The 20,525-nt window shown below is 41.3% G+C and overlaps 2 protein-coding genes across 3 annotated transcripts in view; one reads left to right on the forward strand and one right to left on the reverse strand.

The window, feature by feature from the left end:
- Nucleotides 1-12,159, forward strand: part of LOC144936435 (supervillin-like) — a 155,211-nt gene extending 143,052 nt beyond the window's left edge. Inside the window, exons 31-42 of the mRNA XM_078863489.1 lie at nt 34-194; nt 1,051-1,186; nt 2,155-2,497; nt 3,799-3,953; nt 4,626-4,728; nt 5,548-5,755; nt 5,997-6,130; nt 6,637-6,792; nt 8,070-8,213; nt 8,631-8,758; nt 9,918-10,073; nt 10,420-12,159. Coding sequence (XP_078719615.1) covers nt 34-194; nt 1,051-1,186; nt 2,155-2,497; nt 3,799-3,953; nt 4,626-4,728; nt 5,548-5,755; nt 5,997-6,130; nt 6,637-6,792; nt 8,070-8,213; nt 8,631-8,758; nt 9,918-10,073; nt 10,420-10,506 — 1,911 coding nt within the window. The 3' untranslated portion in view covers nt 10,507-12,159. The remainder of the gene's footprint in view (nt 1-33; nt 195-1,050; nt 1,187-2,154; nt 2,498-3,798; nt 3,954-4,625; nt 4,729-5,547; nt 5,756-5,996; nt 6,131-6,636; nt 6,793-8,069; nt 8,214-8,630; nt 8,759-9,917; nt 10,074-10,419) is intronic.
- A 2,901-nt stretch (nt 12,160-15,060) lies between these two features.
- The window catches only part of MRC2 (mannose receptor C-type 2), a 68,847-nt gene continuing 63,382 nt past the window's right edge, over nt 15,061-20,525 (reverse strand). For both annotated transcript variants that reach the window (XM_078855099.1, XM_078855107.1), the window contains one exon: nt 15,061-19,238. In XM_078855099.1, the coding sequence (XP_078711225.1) occupies nt 18,937-19,238 (302 nt within the window). In that variant the 3' untranslated portion in view covers nt 15,061-18,936. The remainder of the gene's footprint in view (nt 19,239-20,525) is intronic.

Raw genomic sequence — 20,525 nt, forward strand, 5'->3', positions numbered from 1 at the left:
ATCTTATCTCACCCCCTGGGCTTGTACCGCCAGGTGGTGGTGTTTGACTTTGGGAGTGAGGTGTACGTATGGCACGGCAAGGAGGTGACGCTGGCTCAGCGCAAGGTGGCCTTCCAACTCGCAAAGCAGCTTTGGCTTGGCCCCTATGATTACAACACCTGCCGTATCAATCCACTTGGCAGTGACATTCCACGGTACGTCATGCACTTTTTACGGTCCCTGGGGGCCGTGGGAGGAGCAAAGGATTTACGGGGGCCTACGTCCATCTGTTCTGTATAGTGTTTTTAGATGTCAATGTATTTCATCACGGCTAGGCATTAGGATTATGTGGTAAATTAAACACTGCCTAGCAGCTAAGCAGACTACTGTAACAGAAACATCTTTTCTTGATTTGAAGCTTTCGTGACGGCAGGAATCCATACTCTTTGGTTCTTTCGGTAAAGGCACGTAGGTAGCGCCGCAGCTTGTGTTACACATAGACATGACATTAACCTGCTAATCCCCCTAATCTCTCTGCCTAATCTCTCCCATCAACATAGTGCTAATCTCCCATTAACACTGCTGTTGTGCGCATATGCGGGGACGATATTCGTATGCAGTGACGGAAGCTCATTTCATGCTCATCTCTCTCCCTAATCTCTCTCTCCCTAATGTCCCCCATTAATACTCTTAGTTCTTTCGGTAAAGTCCCCCATTAACACAACTGACGTGCTTGCGTCCGGGGATGGAATTCCTTTCCAGCTCAGACCCCACTTGCTTGCCCATCGCCACATAAATAACCTCTTGTTGTAACAGCTCTCTCGCTGGTTCAGTAGTTCCACTGCTGGATAATTTTTTTCTGCCAGAGGACGACCGCTTGTGTTGCGGTCGAAACGTTGTGATGTATTTTATTTTATTTTTCTGCCTCCGTGACTTTACAGAAAGAACCAAAGAGTATAGAAACATCTTTCCTATGGATTTTACAGTTTTCTTAGCACCTATTTTGGAATGCCCAAAATGTAGCTTTCACCTGTGAGCAATGATGCGCATGCTTTGTGTTTTTTCGGGCAGGATGGGGGAGGGGCGCCCTGAGTGGTCCATTTTTGGACGCCTGACACAGCACAATGAGACGGTTCTTTTCAAGGAGAAGTTCTTGGACTGGGCAGATGCAATGAAGCCACCCAAGAAAAATGGCGATGAACTGAAGGTGGAATATGCTGCCTGCGTATTTGCTAAGTGTATTAATCCCTCCTCTCCGTGTCTCTCTTTGTTTTTGTCATTGCCTCGCATATTTCTCTCTCTCTTCGCTTGCCCCTCTCTCCTCAACTTCTATCTTCCCTTCTATATCTCCTCAACTCCCCTTCACCTTCTCTTCTGTTCCCACATACCTCTCCTGGTTACGGCTTCAGTCCTCTCTGACCTGACAGTTTTATTTTTCTCTGCCACCATTTTATCCAACCCCTCTAACAGTCCATCTCTCAACCGGATGCCCTTGCTTTCACTTCTTCCTATATCTCTTACTTCCCTTGTATAACCCTTTTCTTGTTTTGCCCCCCTTCATTTTAATGCTTTTTAACCTCAATGTTTTTTTTTACCTGGTTAAATAAAGGTGAAATAAATAAATAGTTATTGTGCTGTCGTTCTCATTTAAAGCCTCCCAGAAATACGCTCGTTGTCAAATTATTGGTTGTATATGTTGAATAGCTGTAGTTTTCAAGTTTATGTAAAATATTGCGACATGTGAAGTTTTTTTTAGCTTAGAAGTGTGAGGGGAAAGTCATGAAAAAGAAGCTTTTGTGTTTGAAAATGCACTCTGTTCTTCTCAGAGTCTCTTGCTTTACTCCCTTTCTTTACCTCCTTACCTTTCCATACCTCTATTTTATCAGCTTGCCTGCTATCAGACTGTGGAAATTATGCTCTTATAATTTGTCTCTTTTCTTCAATGATTTTAACCATGAGAACAAATCATGCCTCTACATAGAATTGCATTGCATTTTAAAACATAGGCTTTCGCAACCAATATTATCCAGAATATGTTTTTTGGGTTAGATCACGTAAATATAAATGCATTTCACTGCAAGGAGTGAATTTGCTTGTGCCACGCCACGCGTGTTTGGCCTCGTGTGACCCTGCCACCCTTCCCCCATGCTTTTACCCCCCACCCCCACCACACAGGAGGGTGATTCCCAGAGCCCGCACATTAGCAGCATCACGACGACCAGCCCTACCTCCCCGATGGCAACGATAGAAAATATGGTTCATACCTCGCCTGAAGGTGGCGGCGTGGCTGTGGTGCAGCCGCAGGCGGGGGGCACGGTGCTTGAGGGGGTTGACGTAGGGCGTGGCCACGGCACGGTGAAAGGGGAGGACGCGCGAGCCTTCGAGCTGAGCACCGTGGCCGTGGAGGCCTGGCACGTGGCTGAGCATGGGTACAGCTCTGTGGCGGCCACCAGCCGAGGGCAGCTTCACATGGGAGATGCCTACATCGTCAAGTGGAAGTACATGCTGTGCCCCGCGGGTAAGGGATGTGCACGCCATATGCATCCTTGTGCCATGAGCCATTGTAGCTTGCTGTGAACTCTTGACGGGGTGTTCGAGGTGTTCACTTGTTCTAATGAGATCGATTCTCCTGCATGGTTGTTGACCATGATCATCAGAGATGGTCCTCATTGACGGTAAACTAAATAAATATTCAGCAGTTCAACTATGGCCATCATAGTAACAGCCATATATAGAGTCGTATGTTAATTAACTTCACCTGGCCAGGCAGCATTATGCCAAAGTTTTGCAAGTTCATAGTCTAGCTTATGAGATCAGATTCTGTTCAGAGATGGAGTCAATCGCATTGGGGTCCATCAGCTTTGTGGGGAATCGGCAGTGGCTGTCTCATGGATCAACTGATTTCCTCTCTAGCAATGTGTAATATTCACCACTGACTCTAGACTAAAAATGGAGATCATGTAAGTGTGGAAGTGTGGTGATATTTGGTGCATTATTAATCTGCTATGTATTATGGTTCAGCTGCCACAGTGCAATTTCATTCCATTGATTGACATTTATTCTGTATAATTTTTAATTAAGTTCCCCTCCCCCCTCCACCATGCATTTGTTAATATCACTCCTATGCCTGGAGCAATGCACTCGACATACATTTGCAACCACAATGTCAATTGTGATTAATTTACAGTTGTTAAATAACAACAGAAAATTGTCTGTTTTGCAACTTGTCTTGATAGATATGAGGCATTATTGAGATGGTTTAAAAAACATTAATGATACATTGAAAAAATCCCTTGTTGTCTCCACCACCCAACAATTGGCATCATCATAATGCTGCCACACATTTCTTGTTCTCTTATTTTACAACCACATTCCCTTGCATGTTAATCACAATTAACGTACAATACAATAATTACAAGCCGGTCTTATGGTCACCTCGGCAGAATCCTCGTGCTCTGTCTATCATCTCAGAATCGGCAGCCACACTGCCATGGGTTCTGCCCAATGAGTCCAATGGTTACTGAGGTTGGTCATGAATTTAATGACAGTTTATTTCATACAACATTTCCACCAAAGTATAAATTCCAACCATGGAAGCTTCTGCCTATATTATGAATTGGGGACCCATGGTCTTTTTTTGCTCACTGGAATTACTGCAAGCGGTTAATGATGACAAGGATGAGAAGTGACATTTCTATTTGTATCTGCAAATCACAGCATTGTGCTTCTCAAAAGCTGGTAGTTCTATTCCAGTAATGTAATTTAATTATTATGTAAGTCCGTGTGTGACCTGATGCCTTGCCCCGTGCGGTGATGCAGTGAGCAAAAGGAAGAAGAGCGAGGCGGTGCGGAGTGTAACGGCGGGCCGCGAGCGCTGCGCGTACTTCTTCTGGCAGGGTTGCAACGCGGGCGTGAGTGACAAGGGGGCTTCGGCACTCATGACCATCGAGCTGGACACAGAGAAGGGGCCACAGGTGAGCCATGCAGGGAGGACTTTGTCGGGAGGGGTGTGGTACGTGCAAATGACACAAATGTATTGTAAGGAAAAAGAGAGTTCAAGTTTCATTTACTAGGTATAGCTCTGTGAGCCATGCGGCTCTTGAGCCAGGTGCAACCGCAACAAACAAAATATGAACAAAGATCATCTTAAAGCGACGACGCGCAACAGAAACATCCTGGATAAACCAGCAAATCTTCCAGAAAAAAACCCACCGTATTACAATGCTGTGTGCAAAAATCCCAGTGTGATGCAAGTCAAACAATAACAACCATAAGACAATTTAGATTAAAGTTATCAGGCCAACTCCACACTTCCGCAAGAAACAATGTAACAACAGTAATCGTAGGAACTGTGATTCAAATTTAACAATTAACGATATACATAACATGTACGACCAAACTTGCAGCCATAGCTTGCAGCATCACACTCCCAGTGTATGATGTGTGAGTGAATCAGTGTAAGATGAGTGAGTGTATCACGGCCTCCTCCCCGCCATCACGGCCTCCTCCACGCCATCACGGCCTCCTCGGTGAATGAAACATTCGTTTTTTTTCCCCAAACATTTGTGAGCGCACATGTAGACGTACACACACATTTGCCCGTATGTTTGTTTTTTGTGCGTGGCCATGTGCGCCGTCATTGCCAGGTGCCAGTTCAACAGGGAAAGGAGCCACCCTGCTTCGTGCAGCTCTTTCAAGGCGGAATGATTGTCCACCGAGGACGGCGGGAGGAACTCGACAACAGCCAAGGTATACTTTACCAACTGGCATGCACCAAGCGCACTCACGATCCATTACCAAAACCCTTTTGCCACATGGCCAGTGCGATGTGATTCCAAATGTATTGGGTCACCTGCCCGAAAGGGTTGAAGTTTAAGCAACCCATATATTCATATTAATACAGGATAAATGAGGATAAATGAGAAATATTGTATATACAGGATAAATATGAGCAAAACAAAGGTAATGTGCAACATATCCAATAAATAATTACAATATGTCTACCTGGGGTGCTATTAAAGGTGGACTGGGATCAAAGTGATACATTAAAGAAGTAGATGAGAGCAGGGTTGGAGTGCTTTTGGAAATCTGAACGTGTTAATAAACTGATACGATATATGAATCAAAAATATGGACATTAACAAAGAAAATGGAACAAAACCATAAAAGTTCATTTATTAGTATTTTTTTTCTATCTACGTGACTTTACCGAAAGAACCAAAGAGTATGCATAAAAGAGGCAAGGAGAGATGCTTCCGCATGTAAGAAAAAGTAAGTTGGCTTCGGGAGAAATCGTCACGTGAAGGTATGGATGGTGCCCATTAGTCGAGATTAAGCGTACCACTAATTGTGATCAGAAGACAGTCACTGTGTTTAACTGGGATCAAATGTCATTCATGGATAAAAGTAAATCTCATAGGTTCTGGGATTCCTGTACTCAGAAGCATTACTAGGCCATGTGAAACAATGTATGCACAGTCTAGCTGACAGACAAATGGACAAATGAAGGTGCTTGTATATAAAATTACATTTGATGTCAACAGCGTAAGTTTGCTGCTGTCTCTGCAGGCATGACGCGGCTGTTCTGTGTGAGGGGCGAGTTGGTGGAGGAGGCTTTGCTTCTCGAGGTGGTGTGTGGGCCAGCCGCCCTCCGCTCCCGGGCCTCCTTGCTCCTGTTGGAACCTCGCCGCCATGTTCTCACCGTGTGGCATGGGTGCTGCTGTCCGCCCTCCAGTCGCCGTGTTGCACGACACACTGCCAAGCGTCTACGCGATGTGTGAGCTGCACACCCACGCCTACATATATATATTGTTTTTCACTACTTCATGAATTTAACCAAGTATGTGTTGTGACTGCCAGACTAACTTTAAAGATGGACAAATTCAATGTATTTTAATGCTGATGAGTTTTTTTTTACAAAGTAGACCACAGATGCTGTTGCATTTGGTGTGTGCTTCCCCGCATGTTGAGATGCTGTCAGCTCAGTGTGCCACACTTCTACTGTGTGGTGGCTGCAGGTGCCCCCCAGAGATGAACATTCCTGGAACCACAACCTTGAGCCTAGAGGAGTGCGAGGAAGGTGCTGAGCCTTCCGCCTTCTGGAATGCCCTCGGTGGTCATGACCGGATGGCTTACCAAAGCCTGCTACAAGGTGCACATGCATTACAAACAGGGTGGATTGTGGGCCAGAATGACCCAGAATGCTGTGGTGGGAGTTAAAATTTCAATCCGACAACATTCCGGAAGGAACCGGGGGCACGTGTAGTGGCAGGGAGTCGATATTTATATGTAATTCGTAAGTATCTGTCCTTCACACTGTTCACATATTCCAAACAGTACATGGGAAGAAAAGGTGTTATTTAAATGAATGTGCTAAAACAGAGATTTTTTAAACTTAATAGTCAGTGCTCGTGTGCGCTCACGCTCAGTTGGATACGGTCAAGATCGGGGCTGGGAGGGGGCAGTCTCAGGGGCAACAAGGCCCATTCCCCCTGGGTCACAGTCAGGGCACTACCATCATGGAATGTAGAGGTTTAAAAATTGGAAATATTTTAAGCATAAATACTATTGGTAACATGTAGTTGGTGGTCAGTTGTTACTGGCAGTGTGTAATATCCACGACAATTTTCTTTGACAATGTATTCACGGTTGGTGCAGACAAGGGGCGGGAGGGAGACTCGCTGAAACTCTACCGCACATCAAGCGCGTCGGGCGAGCTGGTGCTTGTGGAGTGCACCTCCAATGTGAGCGTGCCTGGGGCACTATCAGCCATGCCCTTCCTGCAGGACGACCTCTATGGAGTGGAGCAACCAGGTGAGGCTCAGGACATAGCACGATGAAATAAGAGGTGGGTCATTCCATGGCTCTGTTTTGACAACGTCCGTTGCACTTGCAGGATCTGTGGTTAGTCGATTCCAAATGTAAGCAGATTGTGCTATATACCTTTCTACTTGCACATATTTAATAATTTTTAAGCTTGGTAGACATTGTTCAAGTGTCCATGAATTCCACCCTGCAGTTACTGTCACCTTGTAGTGCTCATTCATAAGGAATGGTAAAAGTATAATGAGAATTGTAAATCCTGTCCTTTATAAAATAAGAATCATTTACATTTATGTGAAATATATAATCCTGCATTGATTTGCCTGACTTTTTAAATTAGATAACTTTATCATGGGATCTCCTTTGCCAGTACCAAAATATAAGAATAAGTGTTCCCCTTTTTTCTGGCAACAAAACAGGTGGTAAGATGTTAAAACACCAAACTGAAACCTTTTACAAGGAATCATGTCTGCATTAACCACAATACTTGTGGTCAGAATGCAAACAAAAAACGTAGTCTGATAATATATGCATTGTCTTTGAAACTTATTGGTCCACACCAGAGACATCTTTCTTTTGAGCCTCGTCTCAAAACGGTGTTAAACCAGAGGACGCCAAAAGGCCTTTTTTTGGCGTCTTCTGTTAGACCAGAGGATGCCAAAAGGCTCTCTGGTGTGGACCAATCAGTTTCAAAGACAATGCATATATTTTCAGAATAGGTTATTTGCTTGCATTCTGACCACAAGTATTGTGGTTAATGCAGACATGATTCCTTGTAAAAGGTTTCAATTTGGTGTTTTAACATCTTAACACCTGTTTTGTTGCCAGACAAAAGGGGAAAACCTATTCTCATAGATACATATAGTCGTACATTTTTTAAATAACTGTTGAACATTGTTAAACAGTGAGAATCATTACTTTCAAAGGAATTTGAAAGGATTTGTTTTATTTTCTTTATTTTAATAGTCATATATAATGTGGTTGTGATAAATACACATTAACTAATGCATGCCCTGTTACAAAAAAAATCAAGAGCATGTACTGTACTCCATGTACTGCAAGCTGTGTTTATTAGTCATGGTGATTATAAACAGATAACACTTTTAACATCCACAGATCTAAGACACAACTTACATGTAGCAGTAACATATAAAATTGTACGTTCACCAGCCGTCACACATTACACAGATTAGATTTGACACGTGGACCCCAGCGCCTGTGTAACCATACTGCCATTTGCGTCCGTCTGTGTGTGTGCGCGTGAGAAGCATTGTTTGTGCTGCAGACCTCTCGCGAGGCTTACGTGTGGCAGGGCTGGTGGCCAGTTGACCGAGAGAGCACGGGCTCGAGCAAGATGCGCTGGGACACCGACCGGCGGGCTGCAATGGAGGCAGCCCTCCTCCTCCACAAAGGTCTCAGCACCTTGCCAGTGCACCACAGTTGAAGACCAGTACAGACTGGTTGCCAATGACCAATTCATTTTTTTTAGCAATGGAAGAAAACGGGATAATCCAGAAGAAACCCATGCAGAACAGGGGGAGAACATACCAACTCCACACAGAAAGGCACCCGAGTCGGGAATTGAACTCGGGGATTTCATGCTGAGGCACATGTGTTACCTCAGCGCCATCCTGCTACCGATCGTATCTAGAAATGTGTCTTTTTATAACATCTTTTTGCAGTGCATTAGGTAGCAGGAGAGTTTCTGTAATTGTTATTTTACATGGCTAAATGTATTAATAAATGACTGTATTCTACAACGATTAATAATTCCTTGTGATACTAAATTACAATTCATTGATCATTTTCCTGTTGATGATGGTGGGCAGCAGAATCCAGCGGAAAGGTGAAAGGGACGGCGGCCTACCTGGTTTATGCTGGACTGGAGCCACCATCTTTCACCAACCTCTTCCCATGCTGGGAGTCACACCCTGACGTAGCTGCATCCAGCCAGGAGGTGCACACACACACACCAACATCTCGAGTTGGTGTAGTTGGGGCACTGAAAACAAATCTCCTAGACAGTTCGAATTGACAGGAGTTAAGAATTAATCGCTAGTCAAACCGAATCCAGGATTTGATCAAACAATGGAGCTGCTGCACTCCTTCCTATCGTTTTGTCCTGAGCCAATGGTACAATTTAATATTCCCAGTGTGGGTGACGGTCTCTCCATAGGATGATTTTGGCTTCCGACAATATGGCACTTAATTATATTTTTAAAAATACATTTAAAATGTTACTTAATAACCACATGAGCGAGTGTGGGGGCCACCCTTACATAATGCATGTGGAGCCGCTCCACGCTCTCTAAAACTAGTCTCCGCCATATGTGGAATGACTCCACAAAGTGTGGAATTGTGTCGGATTCACAAATACGCGTGCGAGTGTCAGATGGATCTCAAGACCTAATGGTTGGCCCTGTGCTGCCATTATGCCTGGGTATCAGGATGTTCTGGTGAAATGACCACGGGTTCGGCCCACTTCATCCAACTTAATGAGACCTATATATGTTTTGTGGAACATTTCTGCTGTCAATTCCCACTGTAAAATGTATGTTAAACTTCATTCGCACCGTACTTAGCAAACCGTGCAAATCAAACGTATATTCCTCCTAAGGCATATATTGTACCTGAGATCTGTAATGTCTACTTCTTGTTTTTCTGCTGCAGTCTCTGCTCTCAAGTGTTCCATTTATTTGTTATGCTGAGTGCAACATGTTATTAATCGCCCTATGCATTCAGTTCTGCATATTTTTATTATACATAACTTAGAATTTATGACATTTTGTGTGCTATTTTATGATTGAAATTGTCCAGGTCTCTTAATGTAATACAGTGAATTAAAATATTTTACCTCAAGGTAACCAGTTGGGCGATTAATGACAGAGTTCCAAACCGTGTCCGATGTTACAGTTAAGTTTTGTGGATGGATTTGACCTCATACAGGGCCACGTGCCTTCTCAGTTGCTGGACCCATTGAACTAACTTGCTGCAGAAGCAAACGTGCCTCAATAACTCACGTGTTACCTGGTAGCTATGTAGCATATTGGAGTTGTTTGGATGCAAGAGTGCATTCTTTTAAAACGTTTAATAAATTGTTATTATTCGATTTGCAGAACACAGAGGTTAGAGAGAAGTGCACCTTGCTGGAGGATGCTTTGGCCCAGCTGAGCCAAACCACCTACTCGTTGGCACAGCTCACAACGCGTCCGCTGCCGCCGGGCGTCGACCCCCTCAAGCTGGAGAGATATCTGACTGATGTAGATTTCCAGGTCCGTGTCTGCACAATTTACATTACACTTCTACGTGATGTTTTAGATTTGAGGTTTCCGCAGCGTTGAATAAAGTTAATATTTCACCCTTTAATCGGTTATGATGATGACGCTTGTGACTTCATCGCCAGTAATTTCTTAAGTCGTCCTCGTTCTACCGGTAAATCTGTAGATCTCAAAGGCACACAATAGACACCAGGTGGAAAGTGGGCGAATTATGCAACTACTAGTGATGAATTTACACGTACAGTCATACTGGAATAAAATTAAAATGTCAATTTTATATTTTATTGTTACATTTATATACATGGTGTGAATATGTTGTTTGCTGATAATGTATTTTCAGTCGGTGCTCAACATGTCAAGGGAAGAGTATCGCTCAATACCACTGTGGAAGCAAGCCACTCTGAAGAAGGAGGTTGGGTTGTTTTAAACTAATGTCAGGGATGAGCGGTACAACTGTGATATTGTCTGATATGATAATCATATTTAAATGTTCTTGCATTAAGAGCTCAGAGATAGAAGCATCCGTGTAATGGACATCCCAGCTCTGCTTTGACTTGGGAAATTGGCCCATTTACAAGATGTAATTTGGCTAGAAGTTTTTATTATGCTGCTCAAAGAACACAAAATGGGCAATGTAAAAGGGATTACTAAAACCCAGTTTTTATTATTAAGTACTATAGACTGTTGAAAATAATTTTTCATATATTTTTTTCTAAATTGTAGTTCACTTAAAGTGAAAATGTTCAGATCATGTCATACTGAGGTTCAGTGTTGAACTTAACAGGTGAGAATTGACTTTTTGGATTTAGAAAATGCCAATTACTTTGCAGAGCGATACTCCTCTGGGCATGCTATATGCTGAGTTTGGACACGAGACCATTTTCCTGAGGCAGTCCATTTTCTGTGCAATTATTATTTTTTTATCACAATGTGACAATTTGAGATGTTATTTTTCCTAGAGCACATAGAATGCACAGCTCGTTTTATCGTGCCCATTACTGTTGGGAAAACCATGACCTGGAAAGGGCCTACCGCTGTTTTGATATTACAAGCAATTGTACATGTTATTTGTCAACATTTTGAAAATGCATTGTTTTACATAATTACATTTTTCAACACTAAATGCTACTTGGAATAACAGCCACTGCCACTGACTTGTCTATTATAAGCACTTTTGTTAATCCTCATATGTCCTTGTTTACTGACTCAATGTTTAAAATCAGAGGAAATGTCCACTTTAAATGGTGTATAAAGGACTCATTCAGTTTAACTAATGATGTTTGGCCACTGGTTACTGCTTTAAGATGTATCCGTGTAACCATTTTATTCTTTTCATGTCATTATTTTAGGTTTATAATCAGTTAACCTATTATAAACCATATAATAAATGTTTGCCTGAAATTTGAGACATCTATGGATAAAAGAGGCTGAGTAAAGTGTGCCCATCTCTAAAATCTTTAAATACCAGTCATTTGTGTTGTCTGTTGTACACAGTTTTTACAGCCAAATGAAATGGTCTTTAGAATTTTCTAAAAAAAATAACGGCAGTGTTTTACATTACTAATTACAGTCATGGTAAAATGTTCAAGTGTACTGGAAAATATTTCAAATTGGAATAATTTTGGATTTTTATTAAGCTTTTGTTTTTATAATAAAGTATTAACATAACAATACGTGGCACTTTAAGATGCCTTCAGAAGATCTTAAACGAAAGCCTACCAAGTAGAACCTATGCAATGCTGTTTTTATTGGACTGAACTAAGGCTTCTGACTTTACTATTATGTAGTGCCTTTCTTCAATTGGCGCAAATTTAGTAGACTTCACATCCTTTCGACTAATGTTATATTTACTGTTTTATTGTTATATACAAATCTGTAATGATTTTAATCTGTCCATATAAATGTAATGTGTTTTACTCTTTAGGTATGTATTTTAGAATTAAGGCTAAAGCTTTTGGCACGACTGAGTAACGATGTCTTTTTGTTTAATTACTTCCAGTGTGAATATCACAAGTGGAATTGCAACATTGGTTTTTGTTTCATCGATACAACAAAGTTTAATAAATTGTTCTCGTCTTTCGTGGTGTAATTCATTTCTCTTTTTAATCATGATTTTGGCATGACTGAACATTACCAATGCAAATAATGGATCCTCAAAAGGTATAGAATAACTATAACCATATTTACAGGATTAAACAACTTCTGGGTTCTTTCGGTAAAGTCACGTAGAAGGGAAGTAATAAAATAATAAAAATAAAACATAATAAAATAATTCTCACGACGTTTCGGCCACAACACAAGCAGCTGTCCTCAGGTGAAGACCAGGTCTGTCGGGGAGACAGCGTCTGAATGAAACACCACCATGCTTGGAGCGTGTATTTAAGCTGGGTTGAAAGGGGGGAAGGGCGCCTTGACGAAATAATTTGCATATCAAGAGGAATTTAGCATATTTATGGGAAATGCAGGTATGTGATTAGTACTACTTGTGAAATGCGTAGGAGGTGGGTGGGGGGTTTCAAAGTCATACTATGCCCGTGCATTATGCAGGATTAGCAGCATCAAAGGGAGGGGATAGGAGTAGCATTAATAAAGGGAAGGAATATTAATAGTATGTAGCTGCAGTAACTAAACAACCACAGTATAAACTACATAGTATCATCAGTATACTAAATATACTCTCCAATAAGCTGAGCTACTAACAGTAAGTAATACATTACAATTCTATGTCGCAAAAAGTATAATATGCTTCCAGCTAAACTTTTTTTCCCTTACATCACACGGGTCTACCTCGTACTATGTGCTGCCATAGACAAACCCAACATTAAATTATATACTGTATTACTATACACCAGAGGTGTGGACTCGAGTCATGTGACTTGGACTCGAGTCAGACTCGAGTCATGAATTTGATGACTTGCGACTCGACTTGGACTTGCATAACAATGACTTTGTCCCACCTCTGCTATACACCACGTTTTGTTGTCCACTCATTGATATGCTATTTTTTTCTCTAACCCCCCTCCCTCTCTCTGCGTCCGCCCTCCTCTGTCTATTTAAGGCCACCCCACAGAGACGACCACCTATCTCTGTTACCTGTGTTGCTCTCTCTATGTATCTTGGTGATATCTGTCTGCTAATATGTCTGTCTATAGTTTTCTGGTTAGATTTTATGTCGCTATTTCATTATACCTGATGATGATTGCTTGTGTTGCAATCGAAACGTCGTATTCTATTATTTAATTGAATATTTTATCTTTAGACGTGACTTAACCGAAAGAAACAAATAATAACATCTGTGAACTTGTTTCATAATGTTGAACAATGAAGCTGAGTTTTTATCTGCACACAAACATTATTATTGTAATGTTTGTCAACTTATGTGTTTAACAATAGTAAACAATGGACTTGAGTTGTTGTAGTTACCATAGCCATGTTGAGGCCTTGTGCCATGTGTAGTCCCCGTCCTGGCCTACATTGGCGAGGCGGCGGAGTTGGCACATTGCCAGGCTAGGGGCTGGGCCGCTACCCCCCCTCCCCAGCATCCCCTGGCCGTGCAAGAATAATGCTATGTAAGCAGTAAAATATTATCTACGGAGTCTGTATTATAAATTGGACGCATCGTGTTGGGGGGGGAGGGCGAAGAGTACATGACACTGTGAAAAAAATATCCGCAGCGTGATGTGTGTATGTGTTGGCTGTAAAACGCGTAAAATAAAATGTCCCGTGAGCTCGAGCGAAGGCGCATCAGTTGGTAGGGTCCGCCCCCCCACGTAATTGGCGTCGACGGCGAGCAATACGTAATAATAGAAACCGCACAAATGTGTTAATTAAACTACTTTAAAGTTTACGGATGCGAAAACGGAATAGCCTATTCCTACCACGAGGTTTAGGGCGTGCCGCCTGGCAAATTATTTCGGTCTTAAACCCCACCGTCCGAGAGCCAAATCCTTCGCAAGCGCGAGCGCACGGAGACTTTTATATATAAAAAAAAAGAAGAAAGAAAAAGATAACGGGGTGACCAGCCCCTCCCCACCCAGCCCCTCTCCACCCAGCCCCACCCCTCCCATTTTTGGATTCACGACGGACGGACACAATAATCCCCTGTGGGCTGGTGGAACCAGGTGGTTCCTACCAGTATTAACTTTTGTGTATTCTTCAATCCATCTGTTCCTCTTTTTGCCTCTGGGTGTAATTCCAAACATGCATCTATCCCATGCTTCTTTGTACACTCTTCAGTTTGTTCCATCTTCATGAGTGTCCATGTTTTTTTTTAATCTACGTAACAATGGGTAATCTATATTGATTAAAAACGTTGCCTTTCACCTGTCAAGTTCTGCTTTCCAAAAGCACCCGAACCCACTGTTGTCCACCTTATTTCATCACAGTTGACCTCAGTCCAGCTTCAATAACTGGCCTAGGAACGCACATTGGGAGGTGTTTCCAGTTGCCTCGCGCACCACACCTCCAACCGCCCCTGGGCATAGAAAATGTGGGGTCCAACTTTGAATCTGATGACCAATCAGAGTTAACATTGCACATCTACACCAGGTATCCTTAGAGAATCGTTGCAGACAGGCCACCTGACTGGACTAATTGGGGGGGTAGAGGCTTTCTGGTGACGAGGCTTTTCTGGCATATTTCAAACAATCAAATAATTTATACCTTATACTGCTCTTGTCAGACCCAAATGTTCTGTGTTGGAGTGATCACATTTCTGTAATTGAAAAAAATATTATATTGGAAAACCGTTTTAAAATGGTATATTCCAAATATTTTCACCCATTATCTAAACAATATAAATTCACACTTTGTAAACATTTTATATTTTAACACAGTATTTGAAGAAAAACATTGGAAACTTCCACACAATAACCACAACCATCAAACTATCTCATGTAGAGTAACCATGTAATTATTTGTTCTCGGACTAAATATGCTTGAAAATCACTTTTATTGAATCGGCATACAAATTTAACATTAATGTTTAAGTTATGTTACAACTTGTATCATTATAGCACAATACATTGCATAGACAAGTCACAGAATTATAATGATGGCAGATACCAGGGGCTTTACAGAACAATGCAGTTGAGACCTATGAGCCCTGACGGTGAGCTATGAGCACAGTAGTGTGGCATACAGACATTGCATTGTACATTGTGTGTGGGGACAAAGGCACTAATACTAACGTTCATAATAGAGGTTTGTTTGGGTTAGATCGCGTAAAGATATAAATGTGTCGTTACAACCTGCCACCACCCGACACAGCCAACTAGTAAGGGTTGTCACGTAAACAGAACGTGCAAATTCGTCACTAGTACAGCACACCGGTGTGTTGGAGAGCCAAGCCACAACATCTACAATCCGAGTACGACGTTTCGCCAGTAATTACAACTAGCTTCATCAGGCGACAGCCAGATTTGTGGAGATGTCCACCTGTTTCGTTCCTTATATAGAGGCGTAGATGTGGTGACCACGCTTCTGCGCTCGTGCGCAAAGTGGGGGGGGGGATTAATGAGCCAACGTACATTATGCGAGCCCTTTGATCTTGTCCTTCCTGTCCATTGTGTGTATTAAAATAGCCGTACCAACGGTAATCCCTATTGAAGTATGGTTGGTGCCCTGTATAAGCATGCATTTAAACAATGTATTATTTGATGATTCGCGTTCACGCAGCAATAAGTCGGTGGCTATCGGAGCGGTTAAAATTATTTTTATTTCTTTCAATTTCGATAGATTCCCAAGTCTTGGCCAGTAGTAGCTAGTTTTGCACAGAACTTCAACATCAAAATCAATTGAGTGTCCTTGTTGGCACGTGTTACGACCAAGTCGCTGTCCATTCAAAACTCACTTTACGCAACCCAGAAACCAGCACAGACGGGTAAACACATTGAAATGTATGCTTCATTTCTTAAAAAAAAAACATGGGATGCATGTGGAACTGACCGTGTAGCAAAACCAATCCAGTTTAGCTTTACTTCTGGTATTTTACAATCATCTCTGATGCAAAATTAAATTGATCAAGTTTGTCTTCAAATTCTGTAAGTAAATCTATGCAATGATAACAGAAAACGTATTTTTCCCCACTAGTGTTCAACAACTTCCACGATAGTTGTGCATGCTCCCTCACAACAACAGTCACATGACTGTCATTCGACCACACTTTATTCTTGTACAATGTAAAAAGAACATTAAACTGCGCATTTACTTCATCAGCGTGTGAGAAGTATGGTTCCATGACTTGCTTAACTTGAAATCGGCTAATTTTTGCAAACTTGTCTTTCCTCCTAATATATACAGTACTGGCAGACCGATAGTTGTAAAGTGCAACTTATTCATGTTTAATTGTAAAACATGTTTTCTTTCTTGCTTTGAAGCCAGCCAGATTGTCAGAACATTTATGAAGTGGGTAATGAGCCAAAATGTTCATATTTCATGTTTAAAATTTACCTTTGGTCATTTAAAAAAATTAACCCAGTTTACAAAGTCAGAGATGGATCAACATCCCTTGAATGCTGTATGTAAAATTGTATCTTTAAAGTCAAATATCAAATATATCACATGCATATGAAGCAGCTGTTACAAAACATTTACTGAAAAAGATCAATCGTATTCCTAGAAATATCATATAGTGATCGCTCGCACATTCTTAGATGTCTTTGGAAATTGTAAAAATATAGAAAATGTTACAAAAAGAAACAGACCTATACATTTTCTAATTGGCTTTCTCCTCATTTTTGACACGATGTGCTTGTAAATTAAAACAATTGCAATTAGAAAATATATCCCTTGCATTCAGACACCGGATAAAAACTGCATCTTGAACCTTTTTGTTAACGGTGGCATTGCAAAAAAGCTTCATATTATGATGGTGAGTTTTCAACAAGGTTTTCCTGTTTTAATGATAAAACAGGATTTGGTCCCATTTTTTTTACGATATACCCTGTAAGTATCTTATTATTTAAGTGATGTAGGAACGCTGTTTAGCCTTGAGATTATTGTGACAATCACTGGATCAGTGCAGGGAGTCAACGGTTAATTTCTATTTCTATAACCTCACCTAAGGATGCCTTCCTAATGCTGTATTGATTAAAACACGATGGAGCCAGTTCATGGAGCTATTATTGGCAGAATAGTTGTTTTTGTGGAAAGTAGCCACATTCCAAATTTTGCAATTCATTCGGGGCAAATTCCCCATTTTAAAGAGGCCATTACGCTACTGCACAAACCACAATGGCAGAATGAGCCAACGTTGGCGGAAACGTTTTTCCATCGCACAGAATCCCGACAATTGCACCCTGGGGGGGATTAAGCTCGTGGACGTGAAAACTTGTGTACTTGTCAATCCACTGCTGGATAAGGGCCTCCCGAGGTCATACGGATCAGGAGGTTATTTTTGCCATACTTAAATGCTGGTCTGTGTGGCTTGAAGACTGAGCATAAACATGACAGCATGCTGTGGATTCTGCAAAAATATTTTCAGAAGTACCGGGATAATTTGAGCACCTTTTCGTTCCTCTCGAATTGTACGGGAAATGCCATGGACATTCAGAAACGGAAGTTATAAAAGTCATATAAATTATAATTGTCTGTTATCATGTTGATCATCACAATTATTGCTATCAAATTATTTTTGTTCATCATTATTATCATCATATTCAACATTGCCTTCAGTTTTTTTTAACTAACGTTAGGCTGCCATTGGATTTGCGCTGCTATTCTGCTCCTTGGTGGAGGAGAGATGAAGCCTTGATTGGTTGACTCGGGCCACCGGCTGGATAGTGTGCAGATGGCAGCAAGCACGGCCTTGATTCTCCTTCAGCACTCCCTCCAGCTACCGATTGGCGGTGGATTTTATGGGGGAATGGAGTTCCATCCATTCTGCCCGGTGAATTGAGCCAAAACCTTACACATGAATTTGGTGCAATATCCAAATCGTACAGGAATTGGGACAGCATGGGACAAATTTCTAAAAAGAAACCACGAAGGCCCTTTGTCGTGATTGAAAGGTTACATTTGAGAATAACCCTATACTACAAAATAGAATAAAAATAATCTTCCCTAGTAAAGTAATGATCAAGCTAGAACACGCAATAAAATGTAACTGAAATTATGACATTGCATTTCTACAGACAGAATTGTTTAAACACTGTTTAATTGATCATTTAACGTAATTAATGATCACCTAGTATTTAAGGTTTATCTCATGTTCCATTTCTTTTAATCAATCGCATAAAAAAACTACGAAGTTAAAAACCTATGAAAAGCTTGGCTCTTACCAAATGTAATCACAATAGGCAGGGCACATTATAGGTGAAAAGTGGATGAGTAAACAATGGGAAATTAATTAGTTGTGTTAAATTATGGACATTCTAGATTTGAAGCTTTCGTGACTGCAAGGATTCATACTCTTAGGTTTTTTCGGAAAAGTCACGTAGGTAAAAATAAATAATACAAATAATAATTTTATTTCTATTATAGTAATTTTATTTCTATTATTATTTCTATTCTTTTTATTTTTATTATTTATTTGTGCCTACGTGACTTTACTGAAAAAACCTAAGAGTATAAATTATGGACGCTAAAATGCACTTCTTTAACCTGTATATTTTCATACCTCTAGAGTCTAGAAGATAACACATCGTAACTTTACGATGGTGAAATGTAAAAATGTACCATTTACTTGATCTTTAACAATTCTTTTCGATAGCATAAGACATGATTCTGCCTTTTAAAATGTACGCTGTCCTATTCGGTGATAAAAAATATATACTTCCAGTCCTATTACAGCTGTCGCTGTTAACAAGCAGAGCACAAGTAATAAAGGAAACGACAACAAAGACAATCATTCACTGAGCTAATCCATAGCTTCGTTGACTTCGATTTCACTCACCAGGAGATTTCTATCACTACCGCTTCCCTCTAGAGCCCGGCTACCGCCACCTCCACGTGTATATAGTGCATTCTGGAAAGTGGAACAGCCCTGTGGTCCCCTCGTGCCAGGACTGTCACTGGCACAGTCTCCACGGAGCCTGCGGGCTTCGTTGCGGCGGTGCCGCCGACTGCGGTATATCCAGCAGATGAGCAAGAAAGCCCCAACCACGCCCAGCAACATGAGGACAAGGCCCAAGACATCCAGAAGAAAGCCGTACGTCTTGACTGTTTTGGAGAAACACGCACACACAAACGCACATGGTTTGCTTTGCATTTCCGTTTCAATGTACGTACATATCTTCCCATGTACCTTCATATATGTGTATACATTCGCATGTTTGAACTAATACTACAGTATATAGTATATTAATGCTGCTCTAATATCCAAAATAAAATAGCCTGGCAATGAGCATGATGCCTGAGAGAATAAAGGGCATACGCCACAGTTTGTGCACTTTCCATCAACTGTACCAAAGGCTTACTACATGCCCATTTGGTAATGCTCAGGACCACCAGATTGCATTCTGGAAATTAAGATGTATATAGACATTTTTTTTATTTGAGGCATTACATGCATACAACCACAAAACATGAATTCATCCAAAAAGGTATGAAACAGAATCCTTTCAAGACAATAGCATAACTCTAATTCATGCACAACAGTGAATTTGTATTGTAGTAGACAACGAAAAAATAATATTTTCAAAGCAATGATCCAATATTGTTGTTGTATACAGCTGCTGGACAAGTGCTTTCACGGTACAGAAGTCATGCTTTCTAAAGTGTGACACATTTACATACATGATTAAAATTAGGTTTTTTTTGATGACTTATCAATCTACTGCTGGATGAAAGGCTACCCAAGTAGCTGCTTACCCTCACAGTCCCACAATGCAACAATGCACCCAGAATGTCATCGCCCCATCTCCGTCGTGGACGTGTTCTTGGGTGTCTTCCCTCCTTTGCCTCCTGCTCAGTAATTATTCTTGCCCATTAGCCATCACTTTGTGACATGTCCTGCCCAAGCCCACGTATTTTTCTTAACGGTCAAATCTGCAGATGTATTGAATCTGCATATGTTCACAATCCATTGTTGCTCTTTCTGTGTCTCGGTGTATTCCAAGCATGAATCTCTCCATACTTCGTTGTGCACTCTTGCACCTCCGATTAGCACGGCTGGCTATGTACAGTGCGAAAGAAGTTCAACATACATACACTTTTAAGCTTTTGTTGGTCAGGGACTATGTTTCCGAACCATATGTCAGGGCAGGCAATACACAATAGTTAAATCTTTTCCTCTCCAGACATTTACCTTTCCAAAAGCGCTCCAGTCTGCGCTCTTAACCATAAAATACCGTTAATTAGCATTAAAAAGTGTGTAGAGAGTGTGTAGAGGTTCATGCTTGAAATAATACTGAGTGACAGATATCATATTAACTGTTGAAAAGAGTAAGTTTCCTTGGACAGAACACATCACGCGAAGGAATGGTCGTTGGACAAGGCTTGTGATGG

Source organism: Lampetra fluviatilis, chromosome 1 (genome assembly GCF_964198595.1).
Source record: "Lampetra fluviatilis chromosome 1, kcLamFluv1.1, whole genome shotgun sequence".
Taxonomy (NCBI): domain Eukaryota; kingdom Metazoa; phylum Chordata; class Hyperoartia; order Petromyzontiformes; family Petromyzontidae; genus Lampetra; species Lampetra fluviatilis.